Source organism: Procambarus clarkii, chromosome 85, assembly GCF_040958095.1.
Source record: "Procambarus clarkii isolate CNS0578487 chromosome 85, FALCON_Pclarkii_2.0, whole genome shotgun sequence".
NCBI lineage: Eukaryota > Metazoa > Arthropoda > Malacostraca > Decapoda > Cambaridae > Procambarus > Procambarus clarkii.
In genome coordinates, this window is record NC_091234.1 from 14551304 (window position 1) to 14572389 (window position 21086).

At 45.2% G+C, this 21086-nt stretch overlaps 1 protein-coding gene across 1 annotated transcript in view; it reads right to left on the bottom strand.

The window, feature by feature from the left end:
* Nucleotides 1-21086, bottom strand: part of LOC123746657 (transmembrane protease serine 11D) — a 79017-nt gene that overhangs the window by 43949 nt on the left and 13982 nt on the right. The window contains exons 3-4 of the mRNA XM_045728324.2: nt 7705-7897; nt 7135-7246 (exon numbers count right to left, since the gene is read on the bottom strand). Of these exons, the coding sequence (XP_045584280.1) occupies nt 7135-7246; nt 7705-7897 (305 nt within the window). The remainder of the gene's footprint in view (nt 1-7134; nt 7247-7704; nt 7898-21086) is intronic.

The following is a 21086-nucleotide window of genomic DNA, read 5'->3' on the forward strand; positions in this document are numbered from 1 at the left end:
GAGCAACATGCTTGCAGGAGGGGCGGCCAGTTAAGGCAAACGATCCTGTCTTGCTCCATGCAATGATGCTGAAACCAGCAAGAGACACTAGGCATCGTGTCTCACTCAGCTTGTCTTATTTTCTTCTTTCTTCTCTCTTCTTTCTACTCTCTTCTTTCTTCTCTCTTCCTCCTCCCATGGGTCTTTGACAAGCGACCTGGGGTCCATTGGGGTCCGTCTGTCCTGGGGTCCATCCTGGGTAGACCGATGTTGGTGGGACAGACTGGAGTCGTTGTTGTTCCTCTTCCATCTTTACTGGGTCGTCTGGGGTCGTCTGCAGAACGACCTGGGGTCCACTGGGGGTCCGTCCGTCTTGGGGTCCACTGGGGTCCGTCCGTCCTGGGGTCCACTGGGTAGACCAATGTTGACCGACCGAGAGGGCTGCATCTTGGGGGTCCCCCGGGGTGGTGGTGGTGGTGGAGCCAATGACAATCCAGGTAGGGGCTGGTCGTCGAGGTGGTGATAAACGCCCGTGAGTATGGTACCAAGCAGCCGTCTCTCTCTTCTGTATATGCGTCTCTCCTCTGGCTCCAACCTGGGAATGAACAGAAAGGCAGCAATACCCGTGTTCCATCCTGTTGTGTGACCCTGTAGTTTGTATAGGGTTCACACAGTCCGATCATAACGCTCTCCTCCTGGCAACGACTACACTCAAATTTTAAAGTAATCCAATTAACACTGAATGATACTGACTTGGTGGAACATAAACAGTACTAGAGTAAAGTTTAGAGAAGAGAGAATAAGGTCGTCACTACTTTTAACTTGTCACTAAACCAATCTCCACAAAAAAAAAAAATCAATACTAATAGGCAAAACACTAGCCTAACTTAACTGTACCGTTCTTAATCTTAAGTACTTAATTAACCGTTACTCCCACCCTTAATCTACAGCCACTTATGTGACCCAGAATGTTTCCCTCGCTTCTCCGCGGGTCCACAACTCCAAACTTTTGCCACCCCTGTGACCAGACTATCTAACGTCGAGCGTCCCCAACGTGAAGTCTACTGACATACTAAGCCTCCCCCTAGCATGCTGTACAACACCAGTACACCTCGGGTTATTGCGCTCAAATGGAGTAAAACAGTCGATCGCAATAATCTGAGCAGAACCACCACTTAAAACTACTTAAGAACTACACCTGCCACTCCCCAACTGACCTGGGGATCAGCAGAGGCTGGGTGTCCCCCTGGGACATGCGGGGTCACTTTTTACACTCAGCTGACCTGCACTACCACCAACCGCCAAGTTCCCAAATCACCAAATCTTATCACTAACATTAATCACTACACACGCAAGTTCTGGTGAACATTCCCTGAACTTCTCAAAACTCACAAAATCACTAAAACACATCGCCAGAGAATCACTATCTCCTAACCTGAACAAAGCTCGCTAAATCGCGAATATTAAACACCTGTCAAGTTCTCCCTGATAGCGCCTGAGCAGCAAAAGACACGTGGGACTGAACAATGTTAACTGAACACTAGCTCCATACACATTGTTCAACACCGCTGCCAACATTGTAACGAGGGGTGGGGGAAATAGCTCTCTCTTGTCCATTATTCCAACCCCCAGTTAACTAACAAGGCCAGGGGAAACAGCTCTCTCTAGTCCGTTATCCCGTCCCCAGTTAGCTAACTATTCTAGAGCACTCCCAGAGTTCCTATGGCAACCTCTCTCGTTCAACACCTTGTAACCAAGGTATTTGACTACCTAGGTGCTAAGACTACAAGGCGCAGTATCTTGATCAGTACCCGAAACCCTAGAGAGAACTCTAGAATATGTTTCACTGCCATAAACGTATAAGAGACACGAAAGGAAAAAGAAGACTAGTGAAGTAAATATTGAGGGTTTGGGGTGAGAGAGGTAGAGAGATGGGAGGAGCGAGGAGGGTCAATAGCTGAAAGGGAAAGTTCGGAGAAGGGTGGAGGGAGAGGAATAGATAGGTAGAAGTAGAAGAGTAAAAAGGAGAAGTAGAAGAGTAGATAGTAGAAGACGAAATGCTGCCACCATCCATTCTAGACCATTACATACAAGACAAGGAATGGAACTTGTCTGTATCAAAATATTCTCAAAAGATGTTATTACCATGTATCAACTCCAAGCATGTACTCATTAATATCATGAACCAGTAACCACAGAGGCTTTCTCACCTCAACTCAAAAACTCAAGGGAACCAAGTTAAAGGCAATTTAAATAATAAATTCAATTATATTTCACATGATAACTATCATAATTTAAGCAATTCAAATGTTCCAGTTTAATATGCAAAATGAGTCATCATCCAAGAATTTGAGAACCCTACAACTTGATTGCCCTTGATCATCACACAACATATGTAAACACGACCAAGTCACCTTAATGCTCAACTCACCAAGTGTCTGCCTATAGCTGGATTGAGAGAGGGGGGGGGGGTTGTCTGTAGTTGACAGAGACTGTCCCGCCCTGCCGGCCGACAGCCTCTTCGGGTTAGGCCGTCTTCTCTGCTTTGCTGGCTCCTCTGTTCTTCCTGTCTTGTTAATGGTCTCGAATCGATAGCTCTTTGAGTATATATTGGGGAACCTAGTAACTAACTCCACCCACAAGTAGATAGCCTCAGGCACTCTACCAAGCCACTCCTTAAACGTCGGCATGTTTGAAGGCTACCAGGCTCCAATTATAAGATTAGCAGAAGCAAGGTGGAATTCGCATGATCTGACCTCAGGTCACTTGAGGTCATTAACGCTTAGAAGTGTGAGTCTCAGGTTGACCAAACTGGCGCCTTCTCAAATCCTTGTCTGTGACTCCTGAATCTCTATGTATTAAATATAACTAAACCAAACACTTTTACAGTGTTACAGTGACACCCTGGTGCCACGGCAGCTCTTGACACCCCTGGTCCCACGGCAGCTCTTGACACCCCTGGTGCCACGGCAGCTCTTGACACCCCTGGTGCCACGGTACCTCTTTACACCCTGGTGCCACGGCAGCTCTTGACACCCCTGGTCCCACGGCAGCTCTTGACACCCCTGGTCCCACGGCAGCTCTTGACACCCTGGTGCCACGGTACTTCTTGACACCCCTGGTGCCATGGTACCTCTCGACACCCTGGTGCCACGACAGCTCTTGACACCCCAGGTCCCACGGCAGCTCTTGACACACCTGGTGCCACGGCAGCTCTTGACACCCCTCGTAGCACGGCAGCTCTTGACACCCCTGGTAGCACGGCAGCTCTTGACACCCTGGTGCCACGGAACCTCTTGACACCCTTGGTGCCACGGCACCTCTTGACACCCCTGGTGCCACGGCACCTCATGACACCCTGGTGCCACGGTACCTCTTGACACCCCTGGTGCCACGGTACCTCTTGTCACCCCTGGTGCCACGGTACCTCTTGACACCCTGGTGTCACGGCACCTCGTGACACCCTGGTGCCACGGTACCTCTTGACACCCCTGGTGCCACGGTACCTCTTGACACCCCTGGTGCCACGGTACCTCTTGAAACACTGGTGCTACGGCACCTCGTGACACCCTGGTGCCACGGTACCTCTTGACACCCTGGTGCCACGGTACCTCTTGACACCCCTGGTGCCACAGCAGCTCTTGACATCCCTGGTGCCACGGCAGCTCTTGATACCCTGGTGCCACGGTACCTCTTGACACCCCTGGTGCCACGGTATCTATTGATACCCTGGTGCCACGGCACCTCGTGACACCCTGGTGCCACGGTACCTCTTGACACCCCTGGTGCCACGGTACCTCTTGACACTCTGGTGCCACGACAGCTCTTGACACCCCTGGTGCCACGGCAGCTCTTGACACCCCTGGTGCCACGGCAGCTCTTGACATCCTGGTGCCACGGCAGCTCTTGACCCCCTGGTGCCACGGTACCTCTTGACACTCTGGTGCTACGGTACCTCTTGACATCCCTGGTGCCACGGCAGCTCTTGACACCCTGGTGCCACGGTACCTCTTGACACCCTGGTGCCACGGCAGCTCTTGACACCCCTGGTGCCACAGCAGCTCTTGACACCCTGGTGCCACGGTACCTCTTGACAACCTGGTGCCACGGCAGCTCTTGACACCCCTGGTGCCACAGCAGCTCTTGACACCCCTGGTGCCACGGAAGCTCTTGACACCCTGGTGCCACGGCAGCTCTTGACACCCTGGTGCCACGGCAGCTCTTGACATCCTGGTGCCACGGCAGCTCTTGACACCCCTGGTGCCACGGTACCTCTTGACACTCTGGTGCCACGATAGCTCTTGACACCCCTGGTGCCACGGCAGCTCTTGACACCCCTGGTGCCACGGCAGCTCTTGACATCCTGGTGCCACGGCAGCTCTTGACACCCCTGGTGCCACGGTACCTCTTGACACTCTGGTGCCACGGTACCTCTTGACACTCTGGTGCTACGGTACCTCTTGACATCCCTGGTGCCACGGCAGCTCTTGACACCCTGGTGCCACGGTACTTCTTGACACCCTGGTGCCACGGCAGCTCTTGACACCCCTGGTGCCACGGCAGCTCTTGACACCCTGGTGCCACGGTACCTCTTGACACCCTGGTGCCACGGCAGCTCTTGACACCCCTGGTGCCACAGCAGCTCTTGACACCCCTGGTGCCACGGGAGCTCTTGACACCCTGGTGCCACGGCAGCTCTTGACACCCTGGTGCCACGGCAGCTCTTGACACCCTGGTGCCACGGCAGCTCTTGACACCCTGGTGCCAGACTCTCCACACCATAAACAGGAGGCCATCCTCAAGTCTCTCAGTGTAGTACACGCAATAAGTAATTGTGAACAGCAAGCAGTAAGACATGTCTTATATATATATATCTGTATACATAGGTTGTGTGTCTGTGCGAGGCTGGCAGGCAGAGTATTGCGGGTTGCCTCATGCAACTTTCCCCGGTGAATTGTTATTGTATTGCGAGTGTCGCGGGGCTTGGCTTCAACTGATTGTATTGCGAGTGTCGCGGGGCTTGGCTTCAACTGATTGTATTGCGAGTGTCGCGGGGCTTGGCTTCAACTGATTGTATTGCGAGTGTCACGGGGCTTGGCTTCAACTGATTGTATTGCGAGTGTCGCGGGGCTTGGCTTCAACTGATTGTATTGCGAGTGTCGCGGGGCTTGGCTTCAACTGATTGTATTGCGAGTGTCACGGGGCTTGGCTTCAACTGATTGTATTGCGAGTGTCGCGGGGCTTGGCTTCAACTGATTGTATTGTGAGTTTCACGGGGCTTGGCTTCAACTGATTGTATTGCGAGTGTCGCGGGGCTTGGCTTCAACTGATTGTATTGCGAGTGTCGCGGGGCTTGGCTTCAACTGATTGTATTGCGAGTGTCACGGGGCTTGGCTTCAACTGATTGTATTGCGAGTGTCACGGGGCTTGGCTTCAACTGATTGTATTGCGAGTGTCATGGAGCTTGGCTTCAACTGACTGTATAGCGAGTGTCACGGGGCTTGGCTTCAACTGACTGTATAGCGAGTGTCACGGGGCTTGGCTTCAACTGACTGTATAGCGAGTGTCACGGGGCTTGGCTTCAACTGACTGTATAGCGAGTGTCACGGGGCTTGGCTTCAACTGACTGTATAGCGAGTGTCACGGGGCTTGGCTTCAACTGACTGTATAGCGAGTGTCACGGGGCTTGGCTTCAACTGATTGTATTGCGAGTGTCATGGAGCTTGGCTTCAACTGACTGTATAGCGAGTGTCACGGGGCTTGGCTTCAACTGACTGTATAGCGAGTGTCACGGGGCTTGGCTTCAACTGACTGTATAGCGAGTGTCACGGGGCTTGGCTTCAACTGATTGTATTGCGAGTGTCACGGGGCTTGACTTCAACTGAATGTATTGCGAGTGTCACGGGGCTTGACTTCAACTGAATGTATTGCGAGTGTCACGGGGCTTGACTTCAACTGAATGTATTGCCAATGTCAAGGAGCTTGGCTTCAACTGACTGTATTGCGAGTGTGTATATTGTATTGAACACCATTGTATGGGGATCTATCTCCTCTCTTGAAAATTGTTACCACATTAACAACCTTCCGCGACTTTGGCACTCTGCCTAACTCTAATGATTTATTAATTATGGTAGACAATGGCTCTCTAAGCTCTCTTTGCATTCTTTTCAAGAAAGAACATACCACATTGGCACGGTGACATACTAACCTCCACGACAGTGTCATGGCACCGGCCGCCAGATATGCCTGGCTAAATATTTTGAGGATAAAATTAGAAAACAATGATTCACCGTTGTCTGGAACATTAAATGGAATTTCCTGGTATTCATACTTTGGTCATAGCACCATGAAACACACAACTTCAATATCCTCCTCCTACCGCCTGCTGCCCGCTAGCTATGACTTGCTAAATATCTTGAAAACAAATATCTTCAAAACATTTATTTTTTTTATTATAATATGCAACACAATTCAATGATTTCGAGAAAATCAACTTTGACTGTAGCTTTTAGCACCATGAAACACGTAACTGACACTTGCTCTTTTTATTTTGAGAGAGAGGGAGAGGGAGAAGACAATGACTTGAGAAGGGGGAGGGGAGAAAAAGGGAGAGGCGAGGAGGGAATTAAAGAAGGCGAGGGAATGTTGAGCGAGGGAGAAACAGACAATCGGAGGCCCCGCCGGGTTTCCCCTTATAACTATACTATAAACGAGTGTGTCTCTCTGTCCAACGTTGGAGATCAGACGCTATAGCTACTCTCACCCAAATAGGCAGAGGGATTGGTGTGGGGTACGGGATGAACATAGGCTTGTCAGGGTCACCAAAATTAAAAAGTGAACAGCGTGCCTGTGACACATTCACACCCCACGATCATTACTGGCACGCCCTGCCTGCTACACAGCTAAAAAACTAAATAACTTTAAAAAAAAAATTCTTATAGTAATATGCACCATTATTCACTGATCTCTATAAAATTAACAGAAATTCCTGCTGTCAATAATTTGCCAGTACCCTAATTCCTCCTTCAGTGGAACAGTATCGTTGAGGAAAGAATTTATGGACAATGAAATTTCATTGAACAACATTTCTTGAGAATTTTCACGTCAAAAATAATCCCAATATTTAAACTAGAATGAATAAATGTATATCCTTACAAAAGTTGTAGGGTCATATGCCTGGTGGGTGATGAACTGTTTGGTGGTGACCTGAGTCAAGCCTTCCGTGAAGATGGACCCGACCCCCACAGTCACACGTGTCGCTCTGTTGCTGCAGCAGATAACAATACAATGTTGACTGGAATTATTCATGCTGGAATACTCAAGTAAGGTTAAGTATCATTTAGAAGAAATACTGCGCTGAAGAGCGCTTCTGTAGTGACGTAGAGAACGCCAGAAATAATTCCTGGGCAGCAGTAATGAATAATTAAATATAATATGCCTTGAGAATGAAGTACAATATCGCACTAATAATTGAAAATATTAACCCACTACGTGAAAACACAAGGATATGTAGACTGTATATTTGGATGCCAACCCGGGATCGAAATGCAGAAGAGGATCTGGGGTTGGGATCCAAATATACAGTCTACGTTTCCTGGTGTTTTCAAAATAGTGGGTTAATATTTTCATAACAAGGCCTAATAGACTAATGAAACTCGCAGCATCGTTGTGATTACAAACAAAACGGAAGTGAAATGTAAAGAAAATATTAAACAGAAACCTTACCCAGCGTCGTCAAAGAAGCAGTGGGCGGCGGTCAGTATCCACCTCTTCTTGATGATAGACCCGCCACACCCATATTTTTCTCCATCAATGATGGGGGTCAAGTGCACCTGGTATGGGAACTCTCCGGGCGAGGCGTCCGACCCGTTCACGATCTTGGAGTCTGGCACCACGATGTTGGCCTCACCACAGCCAGCTGCCACGAGCCGCAGCCAACACAAACATTATTGTTATACAGATTAAAAGTCATTATTAACGTGGACCAATGAGTTTTTAAAGAAAAAATGTCCAATGCTGATGATGAATCACTGTAACGTGACTGAAGATATGATGACCCAACGACACATCAGAAGAATGAAAAGCGACGACGTTTCGGTCCGTTCTGGATCATTATCAAGTCGTATGTGATAACGGTCATCGATTTGATAATGGTCCAGGATTGACCGAAACGTCGTCGTCGTCTCTTCATCTTATGGTGTGTGGTTTAGTCTACAAGAATGGTCAATGACCTTGCCAGAGTAACACATCACCTCATCTCGTCTTTCATGATGCATATATTGCAATACCTGCTAATTTGTAGTCACATATTGTCATCTTCCGAAGATGTTTGGAGTTTTAACGAAATGCGTCATGTAGCGATGCACATCAGTCCCAATAAAACGAAAAGGAACTTTGAAAAGTTTTTTATCAACATCCTACTAAACTAAAGTAATCCATGTAACGATGATTCATACTAGAATCTTTGATTTAACACTTTCAGCCATACTCAATATCAACATTTCTATATGTGTCTTGGCACAGAAAATTTACTGAACGTCACATAATACCATTTTGTTTGAATGAATAAAATTTATAACCTGATAACACCCTCATCATATAAGTTACAGATTCCTAACATGAATCAAATATTATCAGGAAAAATATGGCTTATCCCGGGCGGGACAGAAATGGTTGGGGACATTTCCTTTCACCTAATGCCTCTGTTTATCTAGCAGTAAGTAGGTACTTGGGAGTTAGTCAGCTTGTTGTGAGGTTGCATCCTGGGGTGGGTTCAGTAATTCGACCTGGGGAGGGGGGGGGACGGTGACCTCGACATAAGCCCAATGTGTATGAATAAACTCTGGCTTCCTGCACCCTGACACAGTGAAATAAATTAAATTAAATAAGTCTGAGTAGTAGTATGAAAGACTGCAATATCATAATAGCAGGTATTCTAATGTAGCAAATGGGCTTTTTTGAAGACATGCTATCAAAGGAAAATCCCCTGCATGAGGAACACTAACAACTTTGAGACGAGTGATAATATCACAGGCTGATGTTGCTCTGTCAGGGAGAGTTGTACTTGTTTGTTCCATGATGGAGTTACCCAAACTAGAAGATTTCTTGCAAGAGAATACTTCTTAAGCATTCTTCAAACAATCATCTTAAATTGTGATATTTGATATCTGCAAGAATTTCAATGAATAGGTCATCTTACACCAAAAAGGAAGACAGGAAGGGTAGGTAATAATCTGCCAGAGGCCAGATTCACACAGCAGTTACGCAAGCACTTACGAACTTGTACGTCTTTTCTCAATCTTAGGTAGCTTTGTTTACAATTATTAAACAGTTAATGAGTCCCGAATCACCAGGAGGCTGTTTATAACAATAACAATAGTTTATTAGGAAGTTTTCATGTTTGTAAATTTTGTAATAACTGTAACAAAAGCCGTCAAAGATTGAGGAATGATATACACGTTCGTAAGTACTTGCGTAACTTCTTCGTCAATCTGGCCCCTTGATGGGTTTGAGGATACTAAGCCAGACTGGAAGTGTCTAGTTTCCACGTCCAGCCATTGAGAGGAAGGTTGAGAGTTTGACTAGGTCATGAGCAACGTTCTCATCAACCATTGGGGTGTTGTAGTAGAGTTTGTCCAAGTCATGAGCCGCGTACTCATCAACCATTGAGGTGTTGTAGTAGAGTTTGTCCAGGTCATGATCAGTGTACTCATCAACAATTGGGGTGTTGTAGTAGAGTTTGTCGAGGTCATGAGCAGCGTACTCATCAACCATTGGGGTGTTGTAGTATGGGGCCTCGTAGCCTGGTGGATAGCACGCAGGACTCGTAATTCTGTGGCGCGGGTTCGATTCCCGCACGAGGCAGAAACAAATGGGCAAAGTTTCTTTCACCCTGAATGCCCCTGTTACCTAGCAGTAAATAGGTACCTTGGTGTTAGTCAGCTGTCACGGGCTGCTTCCTGGGGGTGGAGGCCTGGTCAAGGACCGGGCCGCGGGGACACTAAAAAACCCCGAAATCAACTCAAGATAACCTCAAGAGGGGACAGTTCATAAAGTAGCTCCTCGAGGTGAACTACACAGTGCCAACATTAATTATTTTGGTTCATTATATGTTCTACTAGATCAGCTACAGCAGTAGCGTCCTGGAGGCTTGTAATGTTATGATGACCAGGATGTTATTGTTGGAAATCCGACACACAAAATAACATAAGTTACCCATTAAAGAAAAGAAGAATGGGTGACGTCATCCAACAAGACGTATATTTATATATCTCATCTCTTTTTAAACAACAGTCTAGTGCTTAAACTTAATAAAAAAGTGTTCACCAGGACTGAATACAATTTCTAACACCAAAAGTACAGCTTGACTTCGTTTTTACTGATAAATAAAATAATGAAGTAGAACCAAAACATTGGCTAGAGCCGTCAGCATGTACAAGACAGAACTTGATAAACAAAACAACATGAGAGTGGTATTGGAGAATTGTGATACGAGTCTTCCATGACAGACATTTTACTCTGTTCTAAGGGAACTACCACAGCAGTTCTACCACCCAACAGAACACTTGAGTATCCGACTGCCTTATAACTATTAATTGGTAATGTGCACTTGTCAATATTAGTAACGTAGTCGGTTATAAGAGGCTACATCATAACTGGATGTTATGTTATGATGAGCTTTAAAGCTCAACCAAGTATGTACTCAACATTATACTTCCCTCTTATTCATGTCATACCTGTGCCTTAATATGTTGGTGTGCTTTTACTAATGTTAAACATCCAAAACAGGTAATTTTGAGGGAAGTTACTGAAGCAGGCAATTGGCTCCCCAACATAATTATAGAAATTTGTTACCCTGCTGTACATCAAGCGTTTAGGCCTCCAGATAGCCGCCATTACGTGGCACTCTGAGGCACAGGGCCACACCCCAATCTGATGCTACCATTACACAGCCTTAGCAGGCCACAACTACAGTATCAGATAAGGCCCTTTGTGTTTAATTCTGTAGATAGAGTAGTATACATAATTGAGTTACCTATAAGTGCAACAGTAGATTAGACCACCATATGTGGTATGATTTATAATTTATATATTAAAGACTAGGTAAACAATTTGTGGTTTATGAAAGATCCACCTCAAAGTGGTTTAATCCTTAAATTGATCCCCACAACTATGTGTGCAGAAATATTTTAGCAGGTTGAATCAGAATATATACAGTCCATTAACTAAGAACTAACTCAGAAGAAAAATAATATATTATTAAAGTCAACTGAAAAATAAATTAAAGTAAATATTTGAATAAAATAACGATTAAAAGAATTACAGCCTGCTAGGATTTTCCCACAGTTATGATGACCAGGATGTTATGATGACCAGGATGTTATGATGACCAGGATGTTATGATGACCAGGATGTTATGATGACCAGGATGTTATGATGACCAGGATGTTATGATGACCAGGATATTATGATGGCCAGGATGTTATGATGACCAGGATGTTATGATGACCAGGATATTATGATGGCCAGGATGTTATGATGACCAGGATGTTATGATGACTAGGATGTTATGATGACTAAGATGTTATGATGACCAGGATGTTATGATGACTGTCGGAAAATCCGACACCATTTAATAATCATACAGACATAATATTGCTGTGTTGTATAAACAAGTTACCCATAGAAAATGTAACTTGTAGTGGAACATTGTCTATAGAATACGGGATATCATTACCACATACTATTATAAATTTACCACCTATTATGGTGGGAATTATTCTTAAATACATTAGTCTTTGGACTTTACCATCATAAAACATTTCATATAAATTAACTTAAGTATCAATATTAAAGTAGAGTAAATGTGACCCTTCTATCACTTTCTGTCATCTGGACAATGTAAGCCAGGCGTCAGGGTGAGGGAGTGGCAGCCATTGTTTGTATTGAGACCAGAGGCGCACGGGAGCAAATACAGCTCCTGTTAATTTTACTTGGACGAAGTGTTATGGAAACCAAAGGTGTACCATTATCAACACGCTGTCAACAAATTCAAGTTAAGTGTTCTACCGAAACCCATTTATCTATCATTAGTATCCATTAATGTCATTAGGTAGGGTGGACCGTGGACCGGTTAGAGCACGAGATAGCCTCATACTAAAGGTAATTAGCCCAGGTCTATATGGTTCCATGTACAGTGTTTTCTCTGATATAGCTTGACATATACTAGGATTCTGGCTTCATAGCTAGCGCCCTTTTGACATGTCAAGACGAGGAAGCATGCTTTGTGCATCAGTTACCATGGTGATGGAAGCTACCTCAAAGAGGGAAAATGTGGTGTCTACATCCTGGTTATACCTGGTGGACTAAGGCCTGCTGTACAAATAAGATAAGGAACCTCTTCAATGTATGTAGTCTAATACTGTAGTTTGATTGGCTGCATATATATAAATTAAATTAATATAAACCCCCCTAATGTGTAGAGGATCGATTTGTGAGATTAAGAGATTATTGCAGAAATACAGTCCACTTATCATCATACAAATTGCTATCGAAGTATATAAATTAACGTAAATATAAATTCTATATAAATTCATATAAATTAAATAAATATAAATCTCACAGGTCGGTTCCCACAATGACCAGGATGTTATGATGACCAGGATGTTATGATGACCAGGATGTTATGATGACCAGGATGTTATGATGACCAGGTATTATGATGGCCAGGATGTTATGATAACTAGGATGTTATGATGACCAGGATGTTATGATGACCAGGATGTTATGATGACCAGGATGTAATGATGACCAGGATGTTATGATGACCAGGATGTTATGATGACCAGGTATTATGATGGCCAGGATGTTATGATGACTAGGATGTTATGATGACCAGGATGTTATGATGACCAGGATGTTATGATGACCAGGATGTAATGATGACCAGGATGTTATGATGACCAGGATGTTATGATGACCAGGTATTATGATGACCAGGATGTTATGATGACTAGGATGTTATGATGACCAGGATGTTATGATGACCAGGATGTTATGATGACCAGGTATTATGATGGTCAGGATGTTATGATGACTAGGATGTTATGATGACCAGGATGTTATGATGACCAGGATGTTATGATGACCAGGATGTAATGATGACCAGGATGTTATGATGACCAGGATGTTATGATGACCAGGATGTTATGATGGCCAGGATGTTATGATGACTAGGATGATATGATGACCAGGGATGCTATGATGACCAGGATGTTATGATGACCAGGATGTTATGATGACCAGGGATGCTATGATGACCAGAATGTTATGATGACCAGGATGTTATGATGACCAGGATGTTATGATGACCAGGGTTGGGTATATTGACCACCGGCTCTACAATATACCTTTAGAACATATTCTGGTTCACTGCATTAGGAGGAGAACAAGGCTCCACCCAGGTCCTTCTCTCCCCTTTCCCATCTCTTCTTCCCTTTCTTCAAGCATCTCCCTCTCCTTCTCTCACATCAAACATCTCCCCCTCTCCTTCCCTCTTCCCGCTTCCCCGTCTCTCTCCCTCACCATCTCAGAAATGCAGATATATCTGTGGACTCAGCCAGTCAGCTTTAATTGAACTGGGAATATTAATAGATTAGGTGGGTGCTCACTCACTATTTGGCCAGACCCTCCTTCTTAAAAGGAGTAATTTGGCCAACCACCACCAGCCGATGTCCTTCCCGAACCCCGCGCCATTCACTCTACAAAGTTGAGTGAAGCTAGCCCTAATAAGTAGGCCTCCAACCTTAGACAAAAACAAACAAACATATATTATCTTTGATAGATTTGTAGTAGAGGGGTACCTGGCTACTCCCAGGTTTTTCTACCCCCATTCCTTACTCTCCTCAACCTCTACCCTCTCCATCCTTTTATTCTATCTCCCCCTTTCCCCTATACTCCTCCCCTGTCTTAAAACATACTCTCTCCCTGTTTCTTTCCTTTCCTCCCCTTCTTCCTTTTTTCCTCCCCCTCCCCTGTCTCTCCCACTCTTTTTTTTATTAACACATTTAGGTACATCTGTATTTGTGCAGCTACCCTAGACTATGTGAAGGGGAATACAGTGTGTGTCAAAAAGCTAGCTACGTGATTCTAAAACCCCTAGCACAAAGAATATTTTTTTTTTTTTTTTTTTATTAAGTTATGAGGTACATCTGCATTAGTGCAGCTACCCTAGACTATATGAAGTGGAGTACAGTGTGTCAAAAAAGCTAACTAGGTGATGCTATAAAATCCCCATCACACAGGATGGTTAGTCATACAGAGGCATGTGATAAGCGGTCTGCACTGGCAGACTCCGGATGCATTTTGAGGATATCAACAACACAAGATTGAATAAGGTAGCAGTGGTAATACAAGTCCCCATCTCGCAGGATGGTTAGTCATACAGGGCCATGTGTTTAATAGCCTGCACTGGCAAATTTTGGGTATACTGTGAGGATATCTTCAAGAATACGAGAGTGAATAAAGTAATTGCAAAGCTCCAGGTACCTCATGCCAACTGGTCTGAAAGGTCTAATAACTGGGCATTCAGTGATGTAGTGCGGGAGATCATGCCGTAGTTCCTGCTCACAGAGTTTGCAACTGGAGTGCTCAGGATTGGGAGACCCGTCACCTGCAGCACAAAGGATATCTATCACAAAATAAGAACAACTCTAGGGATATTATCCGCCACCATTCACACATTAGGTGAGGCATCACTATCTGGGCCGATCCCGCGGCTCAGGCCAGGAGAATGTCAGACGTAATCCAAGCAAACGCAACACGTTTGCTGTTGTTTTCATTTGGTAGTAGAATAGTGGCACTGTGACTATCTATATGAAGTCGTCCTTTGAACGTATAATATACGTTAATTTCAGTCAATGAAATCGTAGACAATTTTACCAAATTTATAAATGACGTTTTATAGCATTTATAATTTATATTAAGTATCAATTACCAAATGCGAGTTTGTGTGTTTGTGTGTGTGTGTGTGTGTGTGTGTGTGTGTGTGTGTGTGTGTGTGTGTGTGTACTCACCTAGTTGTACTCACCTAGTTGTGTTTGCGGGGGTTGAGCTCTGGCTCTTTGGTCCCGCCTCTCAACCGTCAATCAACAGGTGTACAGATTCATGAGCCTATCGGGCTCTGTCATATCTACACTTGTGTGTGTGTGTGTGTGTGTGTGTGTGTGTTTGTTTGTGTGTACTCGCCTAGTTGTGCTTGCGGAGGTTCTTTGCTCTGGCTCTGGCTCTTTGGTGTGTGTGTGGGAACCGACCTGTGAGATTTATATTTATTTAATTTATATGAATTTATATAGAATTTATATTTACGTTAATTTATATACTTCGATAGCAATTTGTATGATGTTAAGTGGACTGTATTTCTGCAATAATCTCACAACTCGATCCTCTCCACATTCGAGGGGTTTATATTAAATTTATATATATGCAGCCAATCAAACTACAGTATTAACTACACATATTGTTAAACATTGAAGAGGTTCCTTATCTTATTGTACAGCAGGCCTTAGTCCACCAGGTATAACCAGGATGTAGACACCACATTTTCCCTCGTGTGAGGTAGCTTCCATCACCCTGGTGATGGTGCACAAAGCATGCTTCCTCGTCTTGACCTGTCAAAAGGGCGCTAGCTATGAAGCCAGAATCCTAATATATGACAGCTATATCAGAGAAAACACTGTACAAGGAACCATAAAGACCTAGGCTTAATTACCTTTAGTATGAGGCGATCTCGTATTCTAACTGGCCCACCCTATCTAATGACATTAATGGCCATAAATGATAGATAAATGGGTTTCGGCAGAACACTTAGCTTATATTTGTTGACAGTGTGTTGATAATGGTACACCTTTGGTTTCCATAACACTTCGTCCAAGTAAAATTAAGAGGAGCCGAATTGCTCCCATGCCTCTGGTCTAAGTACAATAACAATGGCTGACCACTGCTTCCTCACTGACGCTACTGGCCTACATTGTCCAGATGACAGTAAGTGATAGAAGGGTCACATTTACTCTATTTTAATTCTGATAATTAAGTTAATTTATATGAGATGTTTTTATGATAGTAAAGTCCAAAGACTAATGTATTTAAGAATAATTCCCACCATAATAGGGGGTGAATTTATATTAGTATGTGGTAATGATATCCCATTTTCTATAGACGGAAATTCCACTACAAGTTACATTTTCTATGGGTTAACTTGTTTATACAATGCAGCAATATTATCTGCCTGTATGATATTATTAAATGATGTTGGATTTTCCGACAGTGTGTGTATGTTTGTGCTTGAATGTGTGCATATGTTCATATGCATGTGTGTTTGTGAGCGTGTTTGTGTACATGTGCGTGCGTGTGTTTGTGCGTTTGTGTGTGTCTTTGTGTTTGTATTCACCTAGTTGTGCTTGCAGGGGATGAGCTCTAATCTTTCGGCCCGCCTCTCAACTATCAATCAACTGTTTCTACTACTACTTTTTTTTCCACACCACACACACACCCCAGGGTTCAGCCCCGTGACAGCTGACTAACTCCCAGGAACCTATTTACTGCTAGGTAACAGGAGCATAGGGTGAAAGAAACTCTGCCTATCGTTTCTCGCCGGCGCCCGGGACCGAACCCGGGACCACAGGATCACGTGAGTGTGTGAGTGTATGTGTACGCATGTGTTCATATGCATGTGTGTTTGTGTGTGTGTATACTCACCTAGTTGTGCTAGCGGGGATTCAGCTTTGACTCTGCCTCTCCCTGTGTGTGTGTGTGTTTTTACTCACCTATTTGTACTCACCTATTTGTGCTTGCGGGGGTTGAGCTTTGGCTCTTTAGTCCCGCCTCTCAACTGTCAATCAACTGGTGTACAGATTCCTGAGCCTACTGGGCTCTATCATATCTTCATTTAAAACTGTGTATGGAGTCAGCCTCCACCACATCACTGCCTAATGCATTCCATTTGTTAATTACTCTGACACTGAAAAAGTTCTTTCTAACGTCCCTGTGACTCATTTGGGTACTCAGTTTCCACCTGTGTCCCATTGTTCGCGTACCACCGGTGTTGAATAGTTTAACCTTGTCTACTCTGTCAATTCCCATGAGGATTTAGTAGGTATTGATCATGTCTCTCCTTACTCTTCTGTCTTCCAGTGTCGTAAGGTGCTTTTCCCGCAGCCTTTCATTGTAACTCATGCCTCTTAGTTCTGGGACTAGTCTAGTGGCATACCTCTGAACTTTTTCCAGCTTCGTCTTGTGCTTGACAAGGTACGGGCTCCATGCTGGAGCCACATACTCCAGGATTGGTCTTACATATGTGGTATACAATATTCTGAATGATTCCTTACACAGGTTCCTGAAGACTGGTCTGATGTTTGCCAGCCTCGCATATGCCGCAGACGTATTTATTTTTATGTGGGCTTCAGGAGACAGGTTTGGTGTGATATCAACTCCTAGATCTTTCTCTCTGTCCGTTTCATTAAGTACTTCATCTCCTATTCTGTATCCTGTTTCCACCGCCTAGTTTCATTACTTTGCATTTACTCGGGTTGAACTTTAGCAGCCATTTGTTGGACCATTCATTCACTCTGTCTAGGTCATCTTGTAGCCTCCTACTATCATCCTCTGTTTCAATCCACCTCATAATTTTTCCATCGTCAGCAAACATTGAGAGAAACGAGTCTATACCCTCTGGGAGATCATTTACATATATCAGAAACAATATAGATCCAAGGACTGACCCCTGACGGACTCCACTTGTGACGTATCGCCAATCTGAGACCTCACCCCTCACAGTGACTCGTTTACTTCTGTTGCTTAGGTACTCCCTTATCCAATGGAGTACCTTCCCTTTTACTCCATCCTGCATCTCCAGCTTTTTCACTAGCCTCTTGTGTGGTACTGTATCAAAGGCTTTCTGGCAATCCAAAAATATGCAGTCTGCCTACCTCTCTCTTTCTTGCCTGGTCGTAAAATTCAATTAATCCTGTGAGGCAAGACTTGCCATTCCTGAACCCATGCTGATGCTGTGTTACAAAGTTCTTTCGTTCCTGATGTTCCACTAGCTTATTTAGCACAATCTTCTCCATCAGCGTGCATGGTATGCAGGTTAGAGACACTGACCTGTAGTTTAGTGCCTCCTGTCTATCACCTTTCTTGTATATCGGGATTACATTAGCTGCTTTCCAAATTTCTGGCAGTTCCCCTGTTGCCAGTGATTTGTTATACACTATGGAGAGTGGCAGACACAGTGCTTCTGCTCCTTCCTTTAGTATCCAAGGGGAGATTCCATATGGGCCTATAGACTTTGTTACACCCAACTCTAGTAAACACTTCCTTACTTCCCCACTGGTAATCTCAAACTCTTTTAGTGGTTCCTGGTTAACTATTCCCTCTCTTATCTCTGGAATTTCTTCTTGCTCTAAGGTGAAGATTTCCTGGAATTTCTTATTGAGTTCCTCACACACTTCCTTGTCGTTTGTAGTGAATCCTTCTGCCCTTATCCTCAATTTCATAACCTGTTCCTTTACTGTTGTTTTTCTCCTGATGTGGTTGTACAGCAATTTAAGCTGAGTGTTTGCCTTGCTTGGTATTTCATTTTCGTATTGTCTTTCTGCCTCTCTTCTCATCCTGACATATTCATTCCTGGCATTCTGGTATCTTACTCTGCTCTCAAGTGTCCTGTTATTCCTATAGTTTCTGCACGCCCTTTTACTTTGCAGCTTAGCTAGCTTACATCTCTGATTAAACCATGGGATTCTCATCTTCATTTCTTTGCTTTTATTTTGGACTGGGACAAACTTGTTTGCTGCTTCCTTGCACTTCTGTGTGACGTAGTCCATCATGCCTTGAGCCGTCTTTTCCCTGAGCTCTGTTTCCCATGTTACATCTGTTAGGAATTTTCTTATCTCCTCATAGTTTCCCTTTTGGAATGCCAGCCTTTTGCTTTCAGTAGCCCTCCTCGAGTTCAATAACCCTTATTCAACCAGGTACTCAAACGCCAGTACACTGTGGTCTCTCATTCCTACTGGGGCCTCAAAACCGATTTCTCTTATGTCGGATTCGTTCAGAGTGAAGACTAGGTCGAGTCTCGCTTGTTCATAGTTTGCTCTCATCTTTGTGGGTTTTCTGACAAGATGGCTTAAAAAGTTTCTAGTCATCACCTCCAATAGTTTGGCTCTCCACGTATCCTCGTCTCCATGCCGTTCCTTGTTCTCTCTTTCTGTCCTTCCGTGATTGAAGTCTCCTATGATGAGCAGATGGGATCTATTTCTACAGGCAGCAGAGGCTACCCTCTCAATTATAGTGTTAACAGCCATATTGTTGTTGTTATACTCTTGAATGGGTCTTCTGTCATTTGGTGGAGGGTTATATATCACTGCTACTACTATTCGTCTTCCTCCCATTGTCCTGGTGCCTGTTATGTTGTGTCTGAATCCCTCACAGCCCGGGATAGCCATGTCCTTGAAACTCCATTCCTTTCTCATTAGTAGGGCCACTTCGCCTCCTTCCCTACCTTCCCTCTCTTTCCTTATTACTGTGTACTCCTGGGGAAACACGGCATTCGTTATGATTCTTGAGTTTTATTTCAGTGAGTCCGATTACATCTGGGTTCACTTCTTGTGCTCTTTCCCTTAGTTCACTTGCCTTGCTTGTAATCCCAACTATGTTCGAGTACATTACCCTGAAACTGACTTTCTTCTGCTATTCCTCTGGGGGGGGGGGTAACCTGTGGGATCTGAGGTGTGCAGGGTGCTGGGAGGATCTGGTATGGGAAGACTGGTGGAGGAGGAAGGGCTTGCGGGGGGAGAGGGGGAGGGTTGAGGGGGAGAGTGAGAGGGGAGGGTTTGGGGGATTGGGAGACGGGGAGGCTTGGGGGGCATGGGGGAGGCATGGCTTGGGGGATGGAGGAGAAGGGGGGGCAGAGGGGGGAGGACTTGCAGGCATGGGGGGGAGAGGAAGGGCTGAGGGGGGGGGGGTGAGGAAGAGGGGAGGGTTTAGGGGAGTGGTGGAGAAGGGAAGGCTTAGGGGGGATGGGGGAGAGTCGGGGGCTTAGGGGGGTGGAGGAGAACGGAGGGCATGGGGGAGAAGGGAGGGCTTGGGGGGGGGAGATGGGAGGTCCTGGGGAGAGGGTGTGATTGGGGGGGATGGGGTGAGTGGGGGGATGGTGCCCAAGATGGGCACTTAGTGAGGGGGGGGGCTGTCAGGAGATGGAGCAGGTAGGGTGTCTATTGGGTAGAATGTGGGGATGGTACTCCACTCCTTGTGGCTGTTGAACTGTTTGAGGAGGGCTCCCACTCCCCTCTGGGATTGTAGGGTTCGGGGTTGTGGTTCTCTGATTCTTTTCTCTCTCTCTCTCCCTGCGCTCCTTCCTCGCTTAAGGATTCCTTCAAACACACAACGAAACTACGATATTGCTACAACGTTCGAACAAGTTTTAACACCTCCTAACCAGTTATAACAACCAATATATCAAGTTGTGAAAACGTTCTAATCCGTCATAAACACGTTAAGCCAAGATGTAACAACTTTATTACAAGTTGTAACAAGCAGAAAATTGGGACAGTTACGGTTTGTGTTTCCAGGGTATATACCCTCCGGGAGATCATTTACGTATATCATAAACAGGATGGAACCGAGTACAGCGCCCTGTGGGACTCCACTGGTGACTTCATGCCAATCTGAGGTCTCACCCCTCACTGTAACTCTCTGCTTCCTATCGCTTAGGTACTCCCGCAACAGGACCCACAACCAGTCAGGTAACAGAGACGCCACCCACCCTGGCTGACTGCTGTCAATGAAGACATCACATCCAAAGACGACAACGGACCACCCGAAACTCCCACAACCAACACCAAGAGGCTCTCCAGAGCCACCACCGACGTCGACAAGAACGGCCTTGTGACCGACAACGAAGACGAGGACGAAGACAAAAATACTTGCTATGTGCTGTTCATTCCTCCCAGTGAGTTCAATGGCAACACACACACACCAGACGAAAATTGGCCCACAGATGTAACAAGATAATCAGACAGAACAAATACCCGCACCCCATGCATGTCCACGCCCAC